This window comes from Acipenser ruthenus, chromosome 6, assembly GCF_902713425.1.
Source record: "Acipenser ruthenus chromosome 6, fAciRut3.2 maternal haplotype, whole genome shotgun sequence".
Taxonomy (NCBI): domain Eukaryota; kingdom Metazoa; phylum Chordata; class Actinopteri; order Acipenseriformes; family Acipenseridae; genus Acipenser; species Acipenser ruthenus.
Genome location: NC_081194.1, coordinates 24,858,246 through 24,874,946, shown reverse-complemented (window position 1 = coordinate 24,874,946; position 16,701 = coordinate 24,858,246). Strand labels below are relative to the sequence as shown.

At 36.1% G+C, this 16,701-nt stretch overlaps 1 protein-coding gene across 1 annotated transcript in view; it reads right to left on the bottom strand.

Moving 5' to 3' along the window:
• Positions 1-5,612: 5,612 nt before the first annotated feature.
• The window catches only part of LOC117410877 (gamma-2-syntrophin), a 67,758-nt gene continuing 56,669 nt past the window's right edge, over positions 5,613-16,701 (bottom strand). Inside the window, exons 15-18 of the mRNA XM_059025946.1 lie at positions 14,006-14,212; positions 8,255-8,347; positions 7,088-7,198; positions 5,613-6,163 (exon numbers count right to left, since the gene is read on the bottom strand). Of these exons, the coding sequence (XP_058881929.1) occupies positions 6,032-6,163; positions 7,088-7,198; positions 8,255-8,347; positions 14,006-14,212 (543 nt within the window). The 3' untranslated portion in view covers positions 5,613-6,031. The remainder of the gene's footprint in view (positions 6,164-7,087; positions 7,199-8,254; positions 8,348-14,005; positions 14,213-16,701) is intronic.

The window sequence follows — 16,701 nt, the reverse complement described above, 5'->3', positions numbered from 1 at the left end:
GAGAAGCCACAGAGAGGCCAACAATCACTTTGAAGGAGCTACAGTGTTCAGTGGCTGGGAGTGGAGTAATGGTGCACTAGTCAACCATATCAAGAGCTCTGCATAACAGTGGCCTGTATGGGAGGGTGGCAAGAAAGAAGCCGTTACTCAAAAAGTACCATCTGAAAGCACGTCTGGAGTTTGCCAGAAAGCATGAGAGTGACCCAGCTGCGATGTGGGAAAAGGTTTTGTGGTCAGATGAGACCAAGATAGAGCTTTATGGCCAAAACTCAAAGCACTATGTGTGGTGCAAACCTAACACTGCCCGTGCCTCAAGACACACCATCCCTCAGTGAAGTATGGTGGTGGCAGCATCATGCTGTGGGGATGCTTCTCATCAGCAGGGACTGGGCATCTTGTTAAAATTGAAGGAAGAATGGATGGAGCAAAATCGAAATACTGCAAGAGGACCTGCTTCAGTCTGCTGAAAAACTGAAGCTTGGGAGGAAATTCACCTTTCAGCAGGACAATGATCCCAAGCACAAGGCCAAAGCAACATTGGAGTGGCTCAAGAACAAAAAGGTGAATGTCCTACAGTGGCCCAGTCAAAGTCCTGATCTCAATCCCATTGAGAATCTGTGGCACTATCTGAAAATTGCGGTCCACAAGCGTTGTCCAACCAACCTGAACAACCTGGAGCAAATCTGCTGAGAAGAATGGGCCAAAATCATTCCGACACTGTGTGCAAAGCTGGTACATACTTACCCCAAAAGACTTAAAGCTGTTATTGCAGCGAAAGGTGGCTCTACCAAATATTAATGTGTGGGGGTTGAATACTTATGCAAGCAAGATATTTCAGTTTTTTTTTTTCTTAAAAATATTTCCCAACATAAAACCAATGTCACCTTGCAATAATTGATTTTGAGTTTCAGTGTTTTAAAATAAAATATCAAACAGAACGAAATTTCAATGTACCATTTGTAATTCAGTAATATGAGAGAATTGGTCAGGGGTCTGAATACTTTTGCAAGGCACTGTATACATATATTTAAATAGCTCTGATTTAAAGTTTTTGCGACATATTTCCCTAAGTATTTAATAACAGCATTCCAGTTGCAGTAATAAACACTAATATACCAAATTAGTGTTTCCCTTGATGAGTAAGTAGGGGGTTCCGAAAAATATAGCGTTATACATCCCCATGTGTTGCTACAACTGTTTAAGCTCTTTTCATTAACACGCTGACAACTTTTTACACTTACAACTTTAAAGTCAGCTTCAAAGCTATTTTCAAAATGTTTGCTCTTGTGCACTGGGGTTTGAGATCTGTCCTCTAAATCACTGTGTGCCACATCATGGATTGTTATTGCTGTGTTATCTGTTTGACAATGTGGGCAATAATCCTTACACTATCAATGCACTAGAGCGGACATTTTAAAAATAACTTTGAACCAGACTTTAAAGTCTCTATTTTTCAGAACCCCGTTACTTACTCTTAAAAACCCACTCTACCACTTTACTGTCTAGGGAAACATCACATAAAGTACTTTTTTTAATCTTTTTTTTTGATTAATCCACTTCTGTGTAATTTTTAATCAATCCTGCATATCTGTGAAAATTACACAGGCTACAGTTAATGGAGTGAAACAGTCATGGTTAATTGTCCCTTCAGAGCACATCTGTACTGGTGGAGTAAAACACTTCTCAAAATAAAAACGTAAATCGGGGTCTGAATAGGGTAAATTAAGATGTTCTACATGCTATGTGTTTACTAAAATGTGCATACTGAATAATACAAAGCATATGTACAATTTAACATTTTTTTTTTGATTTGCATGTACAATATCAGTACATCACAAAGGGAATTAAATCAACAAAACTGCAATTTATAAATGGGTTATCATATAAATATTTCAGATGATATCATAAATGTTATATTACAGCACAGACTTCATGAAAAGGAACCCTCCATAAATCACACTCATGTTATTAAATGCAAATATTTGGAAACCAGACACCCAATTCTTAAAGAAAATGCTTTATTCCCAAAACAGTGTACAAAAGCAGCACTATTCTTGAGGGGTTCTTTAAATATTCAAAAGTACAATTCTTAATTGTGTAGCATATTTAAATCAAGTCATTTCACACATCAATACAAAATGATTTATCTTTCCGTCTTTACAAAGGTTTCTTAATTTGATTTAAACATGAATGTATGATGAGGAGTAGTAGAGCTAAATATATAGTATAGTTATTAGAAAAAATAAATAAAATACATATTCAAACTGTTTTTAACAGTATAACATTGTCCATTTATACACCAATGGGTATAACACAATAACAATAGTGAGCTCGTAAGATATTAACAACAATCTTTTAAAAAACACTTCTTTCCCATTTATAACAACAGGAGTATGTATGAAAAAGCATTACCTGAACGACCAGGTAATACATATTGCTACAAATAAAACTGAACCTCCTTTAAGTTGTCCAACCATGTGTAATGGTACAAGTGATTAACTATTCTAACCATTATAGGCTTTACTTATTTTTATAGAAGAGGGACAGTATACATTGTGCGTAAGTAATGACAAATCATGTTTGGCACAATCATGTTTTAAATTTTGAAAACATTGTAGGAACTTCAAACTACTGTTCACAATGTTTACGAAGAGACAGATTGGATTGGCCAGGTGTCCCCCTTTTTCTAGGAGAGGTGGTGATGGGGAGGAATGGTAGGGCCCTTGCTCCTGCTACCTGAAAAACACCATGATTACAATTATTGCTCATTGCTTTCTTAAACACTTTTTTTTTTTTGCTCCTTAGTGAATGGAGAATTTATGGAAAATGAGTGGTATTTTTAGAAAGGTAAATCACATCCAGTATTTAAGTGTATTGGGTAATCTGGTCCAGTCAGGAAGAGGCCATACAAGCTAGGGAGCTTTTGGAAACAAAAACAAAAACTTTGGAAAAAAAAACTTTCAAAAAGATTGTATTGCTTTCTTAGTCCTCTGATATCTGTGAGATATGTGGTCTGGTTATTTATCTAAGCCTGTTCCAGCTGGTGCACTATATATATATATATATATATATATATATATATATATATATATATATATACAGCTCTGGAAAAAATTAAGAGACCACTGCAAAATTATCAGTTTCTCTGGTTTTACTATTTATAGGTATGTGTTTGGGTAAAATGAACATTTTTGTTTTATTCTATAAACTACTGACAACATTTCTCCCAAATTCCAAATAAAAATATTGTCATTTAGAGCATTTATTTGCAGAAAATGACAACTGGTCAAAATAACAAAAAAGATGCAGTGTTGTCAGACCTCGAATAATGCAAAGAAAATAAGTTCATTTTCATTTTTAAACAACACAATACTAATGTTTTAACTTAGGAAGAGTTCAGAAATCAATATTTGGTGGAATAACCCTGATTTTCAAGCACAGCTTTCATGCGTCTTGGCATGCTCTCCACCAGTCTTTCACATTGTTGTTGGGTGACTTTATGCCACTCCTGGCGCAAAAATTCAAGCAGTTCGGCTTTGTTTGATGGCTTGTGACCATCCATCTTCCTCTTGATCACATTCCAGAGGTTTTCAATGGGGTTCAGGTCTGGAGATTGGGCTGGCCATGACAGGGTCTTGATCTGGCAGTCCTCCATCCACACCTTGATTGACCTGGCTGTGTGGCATGGAGCATTGTCCTGCTGGAAAAACCAATCCTCAGAGTTGGAGAACATTGTCAGAGCAGAAGGAAGCAAGTTTTCTTCCAGGACAACCTTGTACTTGGCTTGATTCATGCGTCCTTCACAAAGACAAATCTGCCCGATTCCATCCTTGCTGAAGCACCCCCAGATGAGTCCAATTTTCAGCTTTGCCCAACACCTGGTCGTCTAATGGTTAGACGGAGACCTGGAGAGGCCTACAAGCCACAGTGTCTCGCACCCACTGTGAAATGTGGTGGAGGATCGGTGATGATCTGGGGGTGCTTCAGCAAGGCTGGAATAGGGCAGCTTTGGCATGAATCAAGCCAAGTACAAGGTTGTCCTGGAAGAAAACTTGCTTCCTTCTGCTCTGACAATGTACATTTTCTTTCTTTCCCCCTTTCAGCAATAACTGTATATACGTATTTCAGGTCCAGGAACTTTGTGATATGCAGCCATGTCCAAAAAATAGTTTTGCATCCCCTAGAATTGTAGCATTGGGACACCATTTAAAAAATAAAACTATATGAACATTATATAGGCCTTTTATTTAACATCATGTAATCAAAGAAATTACAAAATGATACTGTAAAAGTCTACTGGAAGTCATAATAGTAGTACAGTATTTCATGTTAGATTTTGAAATGGCACATTTTTCAATTGTCAGTTTTTTGTTAAAGATGGAAAACTGCAAAGCGGTATTTAATTCACTATGTTAACGTAATATTATTCAGCAGGTTTCATTCGAATTTATGAAGCACAATGAGTTAATTCTATCAAGTGATGTAAAACTTTGGCCAAAGCTGTAATTGCTAAAATGTAGTACAAACAAGTACTGTAGTAATGCTGGACTACATTTCATGGGGACTGTTATATTGATTGGTATGTATTCTTACACTCTTTGTTTATACTTAATGGTTATGTATGGTATTTGGATGTTTTTTAAGCCCCACGTGATTAAATCGTTCTAAAAGGTTTCTACCAGCCAACTAAATGATGGGATGACATTTGTTTACGGATACTGAATTTTAGCAGTCTAATCAGGTATTTTAATTTTGTGAGTATTTTACAGGTATAGGTAATATGATGCAATATACTGTGAATTGTGTACAGAAGTTGTACAAGTGAATACATCTCAATCGAGCAATACTGTAGTTTTAACCTGTTACTGCATGACTATTTTACTTGTTAAATTTTGTGTGCAGGTAGCATTTGGTTGTTTTTTAAACAACCTTTTTGGTGTCTTAGTGATCAAGCAAAAACGTAGTATTTTAAAATATAAATGTCATGTGCTACTGGTACAGGACTTCTGTATGCTGCAGTTGTCCCAGAGGAAAGCACTGTAATGACCAGATGGCCTGGCCATTCAAGGTGAAAGGCACAGGTCTGATGTTAATCACCGGCTAATTATATGGCTGGGCTCTGATTTGAACTCCTGGGCAGTGGACCAATAATGCACTCTACATTATAATCAATATCACCCAGTTGCCCACACCTGAACCAATTGTACGTAAAATTGATGTATCATCTAAAAAATTTTCTTTTTGCAATTTATAGAAACCAATACTACTTGGTTGAATAGTGTGTCTTCAGTCACATAACAGGAAACCAGAATGTGCAAAGTGCCAGGGCAACCAGCCATACCACTTGGTTGCCATGGGGGATAAATAACTGATTAACAAAGCAAAGTGGCAGTTATTTTTTTCAGACAATACATTGAGGTGTGTTTCAGTTTTAAATAGCAAAGCAGTACTAGGTTAACTGTCATGAGTTGAAGATGAGTCATATCGAGGAAATCCAACTGCATTTCTAAATATCTAAAAGGAAACAGCCTTGTATGTTGTATTACAAAAATGTCAGCTTAACTCTGCAGTGTAGCTAATAGTTAATAAAGAACATGCTGCGCCCTCCCCCCCCCCCAAAAAAAAAAAAAATAGCTTCTTGAGCTTTGAACAGGGCTTTATCAATAATAAAAAAAAACTATAAAGCTTGCTAATCTGATCTTCTTATCTCACTTTTCACAGATGAGAGTATTGTGCTGTCTTGCATGATCATTTCCATTACATATGCTACTATAGAACCTTAATTAATATGTGTGAGAATGTTGGAAATTAATTTGTTCAACAACTGCAGTGACATTCACATATTTCTCCACGAACACCGATATCAATAAAGTGCAAGCAAAACTACAACATACCGGTACTTATTAGTAATCAATACAAGTCAAAAGTGACGATTTATACTCTTTTGTAACTTCACAAGTTTCATACAAAAATATCTGTAATATGCATAAAAGAATTCTCTCTTAGAATACCAGAATGTAAAGTGTGTGGTTTAGCTGCTGTACATGTATTTTCTTGCAACACTTTGACTGTCAATGAACACTGGATCCACAGCAGCCACTTTTGCTGCTATAAAAGAGTGTATACAGTGTAGAACTGCAGTGAGGTCAGCAAATTCCAATTCCTGAAAAAAAGAAAGCAAAAGTATCATATTTCTAATTGTTTAAAAAAAGTTTTGATTCCCAATAAGAGACATATTCTCACCTTTACAGAGCACTTATCACCAGCCATTCCCTGAGACACTTCATCACACAGAGTGACATCTGTCCTAACTTAAACATGGACCATTCATCAAGGAATTAAACCAGGAATAAAAACAATTCAATTTTACTTTTATCAATTATTATTTCAATCCCTAAAACTATATAGCAAACGGCAATTCACTACAGTTAGAACTGGCGTAGTAATTAATTTTGACCGCCACTTCATATTAGCCCATGGACAGCTAGCAGACAGAAGTGTCTTATTCCTTTGCTGGAATCCTTCTTTATAAACAATGAATCCACTCTGTATATGATGTAGGTTTCCAATTTGTTCAAACCCAGGGGCACAAACACACACTCTGAAATATGCAATAATTTTCCTAAGGATTCTCCTGGAATATCTTACCAAGTGAACTGCTAAGTGATGTAAAGGGTTTCACATTTTTCCTCTGTTGAATATAGACAGCCATGCTGTGATTAACATTGTCAATAGGTCCAAACACAATTCCAGGAGGATCTATACATTAATCTAATCATAACCTTAAACCTCACAATTTTACCTAAAACATTTATCTTAATCCTATCCCTTCTTCCAGAAAAAAAAATATATAAATAAACTTTTATTTAAAAAAAAAAAAAAAACAGCTTTGAGAATCGCTCGATGTTCAAAAGGTCTTGGAATTTTAAATTATTTAAATTTCAACTTTGATTTCTGCACCCTTGACATGTGTTAACAGAAATCAGTGAGTGGGCCAATTATTTCTTCTTGCTGTGGATTATGAATGAGGTAACCTTTAAGTGCAAGGTTTAATTTAACCAAGTGGGATTCTGATGATCTAATTTACCTTCATCTCAATCTGTTTGGTATCGGAATTCTGGAAAAGAAGTTTCACCCGTGTCTTTCCATCATCAGAGGATCCTTTCAGTTGTGAAAACTTGTACTTCCAAAGAACATTCTGGGAAGTAACAGTTCAAGACACTGGTATTACAATTAACTGAATGCTTAAGGCAGCATTTAGAAAGAACTAGGGCTTAATATCTTTGCTTTGAAAAACAAACAGCAAGTTATTTTACACAGTTTATTGTCAAACTTATCTTTTGTTTTCACTTCTTTTCCAATAAATGCTTAAGCTGGACAAGAAGAAGATTGAACACGTACTGTACACTTCCTGGACAGTTTATTAGAACATGTATGTAAAACCATGTTGGGCCACCGTTCACCCCGATCACAGCCTTGACACGATGCGGCATAGCCTCCACAAGATGCTGGAAGGTGTCTTGAGGGATATCTATTCAGTTATTACTATTTCATGAAAGGTAGGCAAAAGATCATAATCGTGATAACAAATGTGCAGTTCAATTTCATCCAAAAATGCTCAAATCGATTGACATCTGTGGATTGTGGTGGCCATATAACACGTTTGTCATGCTCATTAAAGCATTTGTACACAATTCTGTCAAATTAAATCTGTGCCTTATCAGGTATAGCTATTGGATACAAGTGCAGAATTATTGGATAGACTTGACCCAGAATTATACCTTAGTAAACTACAGCATTTGTCTATCCTTCCAGAGTAATCCAGGAACCCAGGGTATACCAGAAGAACATACCCCACACCAAGGCAATGCCAAATTCAATTGGTTAGACAGATCCCAATAAAGTGGCCAGGCAGTGTATCATAGTCCTGGAGAGCTCTTCCACTCCAGGTTTAACAGGTAAAATGAGATAATGAACTCCTTTAGGGTCGAGATGGAGGTTTAATTAGTTAAAGTAAACCATTTAGAACAGGGCTGGAACAAAGACCAGGAGTGGAAGGGCCAACTTTGGCCACCCCTGATTTACATTATTACATTTGGAAGTGAAATCTTCCTTAATTAACTTCATTTTTTTCAACTATTTTCAAAGCAGTTAGTGAAAGACATACTTTTAAGTTAGTGTTATTGATGTATTAATGTGTTGGTAATGGAATGCAATACAGTTACTGCAGTATCAAAGAACACCTCATACTCACCTTGGAGATATTTTCAAAGCAGGTAAAGCCTGTCCCAAAGTCAATAATAAAGCAGAGTATCTTTCCTTGGCTGCTACACATGTAGGTCTTGGACTAGAAAAAAAGATGAGGTGGTACTAACAAACTTACAACATACAACAACATTTCCCATATTCTGTACCTCCAAAAGGATTGCATCTAACAAAAAACTGGATTCATAATGTATTGCTTAAGTCTTAAGCATATTGTCCTTCTTTCAAATAAACAAAACCACTGTAATGACATTGATTAAAACTTGACTAAATAAATAATCATATTACCAAAACCATTACAAAACTTTTCTAGTTGGTGGTTGTTTATAGTTTTCAGAGTTTTGGTTCTACAAAGCTTTGATTGAAATTCACTGCAAATGCTTGTAAATCATATTCAGAAACATCCTCCCTCACGAAACAGTGCGATTTATAGTCTGTATCATAGGCGCAGGCTTTCCCGGGGGCAGGGCGGGGTGCCCGATGATGGACCTGTGGAAAGTTTTTTTTGCTGATAAGTGTTTATCAAAACCAGTGCTTTAAGTTAACCAGGTAAGGATTTGTTCGCTAGCGCGAAATACATAAATGCTTTGTTGCGCTAAATTGTCTATTATACACACTTTCAAAGACTATCTACAAAAATAAATCCTCCAAGTCATCCATGAAATAAGTGCTGCTTTTGTTCTTAGATTGGCATCTTTACAGTTCATAAAACGCGTTCTTCGTTTTAATTGGTTAACAGTTCTTAATTGTTGCAAGACAAGCAGAGTTAATTTGAAAGTCAAAAGCCACTAAAAATACATTGACTAACATTAAAAAGAGGAAGATATAGTACCAGGTATAAATATGTAAATACATCCAGTAATCAGTCCTCGCTTTCAAACGGTATGTGGATTGACAAACCTCTGTGCATTGACAAACCTCTGGCAGCTGATGCATTAAAAAATAAATAAATAAATAAAGTTTGCGGACTCCAGGCTCATTTAAAAATGAAGGTTTTGAAATGTTATATACACTTAGCATAAAGTACAGGCATCTGAAATAACTCCGAAAGAGTTTTTATATAAATGTAGATTGCAGATTGCAAGCCTATGCTGCCATACCAAAATCTGTCCACTTGAGATAGTATAACATAACTACAACAACCTTCCATAATAAACACATTCTGAAAAAAACTAAAGAAAGAAATAAAGAAAAAACATGGCCCCAAATGGCAAATGCATTTTTTCCTGATAAGCAAAAAGCCCAAATAAATAAATATTATTATTATTATTATTATTATTATTATTATTATTATTATTATTATTATTATTATCAATAATAATAATAATAATAATAATAATAATAATAATGAAGAGGGGAGACAAGGAGGAGAGGGCAGGAGGGACAACCGGAAGAGTGTCAAGGTGGTCAAGTAGTAAACTGGGTTTGTGGTGCAAGAGAGTAGAATAGATGTTGGAAAGTCGAATCTAAGGAGTATATCTTCTAGACGAGTATAAAGTGCCTGCAATGTGGTGTCTGACATGTTGTAAAAGTCAAAAGATATATCTTCTATGTCAAGATCATTCTTAACAACATGAAAACATACCGACACCTGCTCTCTAACCGGTGTATCAGCAGTTTCTTCTATAATTATGGGAAAATAACCTGCTTCGTGGATTTCTTCAATCAGTGTGTGCAATCAGTGTGTGTAAATTTGAAATTTGACTATTCATCGCTGTGCCCTTGTATTGTTAGCTCCTGGCAGCCAAGATATAGTACGGATGACAAAAGCTTGATCAGAGCCCTTCTGGCTTCTTTCATTTGTTTATGTTTTGTAATACTACTGGCCTCTGAATTTTTCCTACTATTTTCATTTTCTGAAGGCACAGCTGGTTCAAGAGGCCTACAGCTGGTGTCAGCGGCAGCAGAATTGTTTCCATTTTTTCCATCCTTTACCTGTAAATCGCTAGGTGAAATATACTTCCTTCAAGTCTTGGAAATATATTGAGTTAAAGTCTTGGAATATAAAAGAGTACTACAGTAAACTATGGTTGGAAAAAGGCATAGAAAGGCCCAGGCAAGCACGGTAAACCAATAGGAACTATGGAATAACATAGAACAAATTGTTAACCATGATAAATACAGTAAAGTTATTGTATAAATTAGGAAAAGCATGAGAAACTGCAAAATGAATGTACAATTATACTGTGATAAATGCGTATAGGGTTAACCATTGAACATTGCCCAGCATTGTAAGAATCAATTACATAAAAGCATCAAATAATTATCTCTTGTGAAATATTTAAACCAACCATAATTGTAATCTCCTCTTTTGATATTTCTCATGGTTTGTAAGTTTGTTTTAACACTGTTCAGGAATCAGGCACACAAAATGTCATCTATTACTAATGCATGTATTTGAAAGGTAAACTTTGATTTTATTGAATCTGTGAAACCAAATTTTACATTTTGTGATCAAATGCAAACGATTTTTGTCTCTCTCCTAGGACCAAAAACCTAATTTCGCCCTTTTAAAAATGATTATTTTGCCTTTGCAATCAACTGTGACAAATTTAAGAGGCTATTAACTTTGTCTTTCTTTTTTTGCTGCATGTGTACAGCTTATGTATTTACATGTTTTTTTTGCAGTTGTGGCTAGCAGAGTTTTATCTCAAAAATCCTAACATTCAGTTGTACATTCTGAGCTACTGTACTGTCAAACAATGCCGCAAAACTAAAATTAACGGTATACATCTTAAATAAGTGGCAACTGTATAAGTGGGCAGATCCTGAGAAGGCAGCTCTTGCAACCATTAAAATGTCTACTCTACATAATATATTCTCAAAACCTTTATTAATTACAATACACTAAAACACATTTTAAAAAGCTTGACAAGGGCCACCTACTGTACATTGCTGTGCTTATACTACTTAACAAGATGCAAAGTACTCATATACAATATCAATTAGAAACAATAGAAATACAGATAACACTATGTAACACCATTTTTGTTCCTGGGTAGTAAGTGTTATTTCCTAATTGCTTATGCCTCATAAGTATAGAAAATGGCTATTATTCCCCACAAACTTTGCTTTTGTGACCAGGACAGTGATATTTTGAAATTTACCTATTTCCAATGAGAAAACGGAATTTGTGTCTTTTTGTTCACATAAAGTCAGAAAAAAACAACATATGAATCCAAATTAACATGTATTTATACTAAAGTAATACAAAAATGACTACAAAAGATTTAGAAGTGAGTAGTTTTTCGAGATTTACGATTATACTGTAAATCACTTTCACGAATCAGCCCCCAAATGTAGTCTCCCATCATGTTCTCGTTATACTGTCCTTCACTGACAGCTCATCCAGGAGCCTCAAAGTCGTGCTGCTCCATAATGGTAACAAGTACCCGTCTCTTCCCCTGGCTCACTCGGTGCAAAGAGGATTACAACAGCATCAAGACCTTGCTGGACACCTTGAAGTATGATGAGTACGGCTGGGACCCCCGGAAGGTGCTGATGCCACCACTGCACATCAAATTGGGCCTTATGAAACAATTTGTCAGAGCTCTAGATAAGGAGTCGGCAGCCTTCAAGTACCTTCAAGACTTCTTCCCTAAGCTGTCTGAGACAAAGGTCAAAGCCGGTGTCTTCGTCGGACCACAGATAAAGAAGATCCTGGAGTGCAATGAATTCCCCAAGAAGCCCACTAGTAAGGAGAAAGCGGCTTGGAACAGCTTTGTCGCAGTGGTTCGGGGCTTCCTGGGCAATCACAAGGCCGAAAACTATGTGGAGCTGGTTGAGACTCTGGTGAAGAACTATGGCACAATGGGCTGTAGGATGTCCCTCAAAGTCCATATCCTTGATGCTCATCTTGATAAATTCAAGGAGAACATGGGAGCGTACTCGAAGGAGCAAGGCGAGCGCTTCCACCAGGATATACTGGACTTTGAACGCCACTACCAAGGACAGTATAACGAGAACATGATGGGAGACTACATTTGGGGGCTGATTCGTGAAAGTGATTTACAGTATAATCGTAAATCTCGAAAAACTACTCACTTCTAAATCTTTTGTAGTCATTTTTGTATTACTTTAGTATAAATACATGTTAATTTGGATTTATAGGTTGTTTATTTCTGACTTTATGTGAACGAAAAGACACAAATTCGCCCGTTTTCTCATTGGAAATAGGTAAATTTCAAAATATCACTGTCCTGGTCACAAAAGCAAAGTTTGTGGGGAATAATAGCCATTTTCTATACTTCTGAGGCATAAGCAATTAGGAAATAACACTTACTACCCAGGAACAAAAAAAAAAAAAAAAAACATTGTTACACGGTGTAATGATAACATGATTGTTATGTAGAAGAGTTAACAGGCTCTTGTTCTGACTAGGCACTATAAATACTGCAGAGGCGTTTGATACCTTGACACATGAAGCTTCTGTTCTTTATCTAAATTTTAAAGCATTTACTTGACTGCATCCAGTAAAGTGCCATGTATACTCCAATCTTCCATCGCTGATGGGTGAGGCAACTATGTTGTAAATTTGTAAAACATGGGCTGTGAAGAGGACCCATTACTCACATTTGATTTTTAATTAAGCAATAGACCCCGAAGAAGAGGGCTTTACCGTCTAGTAAGGCCTGCCATGTGCTGCTAAATGGTGAGGGCATTTAACATAATGAGAAGGGCCTTACCAGACAGTAAAGCCCCCATACGAGGGTTCTATTGCTATTAAAAAATAGGTTTTACTGCTTTTCTTTTTTTGTGATTTTATGCAGCACTAGTTTTTGTTGCAAATGAATACAAATGTTTTCCTCAATATTCCATGAGTAATGCGGTTTGCTCAGAATTCCATCTGTGGTCTGGTAGCCTTGAGGCTTCATTATCCTAGCGGTGGACTATGACAAGTCATGGGTATTTCCAATAGCATAAATAATACCTCAATACCAAAAATAAAATAAAAAAATCTTCTACTTACATGGAGCTGTTCTTTAGTTCAGGTACCTAAAACATGTAAAATAATAAAAGTACAGCAAACTTTTTTTTTAAAATTAGGATTTAAGTGCTGGTTCATGGATTTGTGTAAATTACAGGGTTTAAGTTACTGTTAGGTCAGAAAATTAATTGGTGAAAAAAAAAAAAATGTTTTAGTAATTAAAAATATTTCTCGTCATTCAAACCGGAGACTAGTTACTATTAAGGATACTGGATTGCTGCTGACAGCAAACACTATTCTCGATTAAATTTAAATAGATTGAACGTGATTAAACATCGTTTGAAAGATAACATTCAAGGACCTTTACCAGTGATAAGGACCACCTGATTGATTAATTTTCTAATCTTTATTTAACAAGGATTTAGATTGTGAAGACCTAATCTACTTTTTAATTCTTCATTGTACAAGCTATCTGTGAAGTACTAGTCCCTTATCCTAGGGATTTTTATTTGTATATTATTCAAAATTGCACCAATTGTAAGAGATCCGATCTAAGTACTAGGGCCACCCATAGTTTAAAGTAAGCCTGCTGTAATGTTTGTATTTATTTATTTATTTATTTATTTATTTTAACAATTATATTTCATTAATTCAGATTTTCTCCCAATATTGGAATGTCCAATTATTATTCAACCTGGCTCACAGCCGCAACCCCAAACAATAAAACCAGGTTCAACTGTGGTTTAATAACAACCAAAATATATTTATACCATAAAAAAACACGCATACATACTTCCCATTTCATTTACTTACCCCTGTCCTCTGTACTTCCATAAAAATTGCTCTTTGGAAAGATTTCTCCCACTCTGCCAAATCGCTTCCCAGTTCCACACTAAGGTAGTGGCTCTTGCCTTGTCCAGCCATGACACTGAAGCAATACGGCCGATGGTCGCGGAGCTCCCAATCCTGGTGAAGGCCTAGATATAAGTTTGCTTGTAGCCAGCAATCTTCTATCTGGAGCTGAAAGACATGCTCTTGCAGCTATAAAATGTATAGGCAATGGAGCTCTTAGGATATGTTCATAAGTTTCTGCTATGTAAACTGACAAGTTTGAAAGATGTTGGTGAAAAATATGGTTGAAACAATATAAAGATATGGTCACAAGAGGTTATATTTAGGGTATGTAAGGAGGTGAGACCTAAGTAAATGTCTTACAACTGTTTTTGATCTTTATCCAGATTTTCTTCAGCTTCACCAGTTTAAATGAGATTAACATGTGCAATAACAATCATAATTTATCTTGTGTACATTTGTAAACAGTACTACATGCCATCCATAAATCTAAGTTAATTGATATTTTTCAAACTAATTAATAGCCATATTGCAAGTCCTGTGTCCACAGAACACTATTACAATCATATTTAATGTGGCACTGGCACTTGGTAGGTTCCTGTGTTCTGGCATAGAGAAGGAAATGTCTTTACATTTGGACATGGCATGCATGAAAAAGTTGTTGGGCATATCCAGTTGATGCAAAGATTTAGAATGGAAGAAAAAGAATGTTACAAGAAGAATATGGACCCCACGACTCCTCTCCAATTTCATCTCGTAGTTACTTCAGAAGTCAATAAAGTTGATTCTCGTTATAGGATTTTCAGAAATCCACACTCCATTTCAAAATATGTACTACATTTCAAACATTCCCACTGGTCATTGAGAATATTAATATTAATGTAAACACTGTTATGCAGTTGAACATGAATATACATACCATAAAAAGAATATAAAAAATATAAAAGAGATACATGATTTACAAGCTGTTTGTATGAAAATATACAAATGTACACTGGCTCCCCTTTGTCACCTGTTGTGTCCCTCTAATTTGGATGCATATAATGTTTGGTTTCTTAGAAAAAAAGTGATGTTTTAGGATGGATAGAATGTAATCTTTTTCAGCATAACAACAGATGACAAGTGTACTACAGTCCCCTCAACAAATTGTATATCCTTGTTATCCTGTAAAACCTGTTTAAAGCCACTATTGGTACAGTTAAATTTATATTCCTTTGTAAATTATAACACTTTGGGTATCTCAAAACCAAGTATTTCTATATTTGGAAGAAACTAAGCCAGTTAAAGATTCCTGTCACAATTCAACAGAGAATTATATGTAGTACACAAAATGCTGCAGGGATTAAGCCTTTCTTTTGAATCTTTGATTGATCAAGAAGTACATTTTTCATCATCATTGTTATACAATCATTTCTCTGTGGAAAAATTTAAAAAGTTGATGGCACCATTTTTGAGCGTCATGATTTAGTCAAGGTATTTGGTTGCTAGGATGGTACAGTATACCACCATTTGTTTTGTTCCTATTTCTCTAATAATATAACATCTAATGTAAACTGTGCTGTAAGGCTTGTCATTGAGATTAACCTTGCCAGAATAAAAGGATGAGCAAACAGGAAGGGAACTAAAGGGATTCAGATACTATAGAGCCTCTTTCACACGCTCATGCTCTACCCGGGTCGGAACCTACCCGGAGCAGGACCCTGTGTAAAGCGGGTCAGCTATGCGATTTCACACTGCTTATGATAAAGCAAAGTTGACTTGGGTGACACACATAAACAATATGCGTATCGATGCCCCGGGAGCAGCTTGTTACGGACGTTTCCATCCAAGCTTCTCTGGATTGAACTGTCCGCCCAAATGTTGATTAGAGCACATGTTTGTTCATCCCTGCTGCAATCTGGCTCATGGTGTGTCTCAAGCAACAAAAATATAGCTAAACAGAATAAACAGAAACTTTCCTTGCAGAAGTGAAACCTTCACGCAGACGTGGATGTTTGTTATTTCATCGGCTTACGAACGGCTGTCATGCATTTTGTCCAGCTCAACTAGGGTCAAAGCGTGTCGACCCACATCCTGGAACCCGAGTCAACCCAGGTACAGGGTTTCACACTATGTGGGATTGTGACCCAGGTAGCCAGAACCCAGGTAGGAGTGCCAGTGTGAAAGGGGCTTAAGAGTGTTAAGGAGAACATGTGTCACTACTGTGTTAAATGCACATTTTGTCAGTGGTTTTAGGCCATGCAAGGTCTTAGAGTCAAATTAGTTTGTGTAACTTAAAGATAAGTTACCTTGTAAATACGTTATTTTCAATTTAATGATGACAAAACTCAGCGCAAACAGTGTAATGTGATTTTGGTAATGTGATTGGCGGCATAACTTTTGTGGGGGTAAGCCTCCTTTACTAGTTAGCTTTGAACAATTTTGAAGATGGCACAGAGGGGAGGTTTATTTGAAATGCAGGCGCAGCAGATCCCATTACGTAAAGGGAACATTAAATAGCAAGTGGTGAAGGAGAAGGAGCAAGTGAGAAAGAGAGAATATCCTTTTTTTTCTTACAAAAACATTCTAATTTTATATATTTCTTTTTTAATTAAAATGAACAACACATATTGTAGGTATGCTAACTATGATGTGGCACGTGCCTTCACTAACTTTAG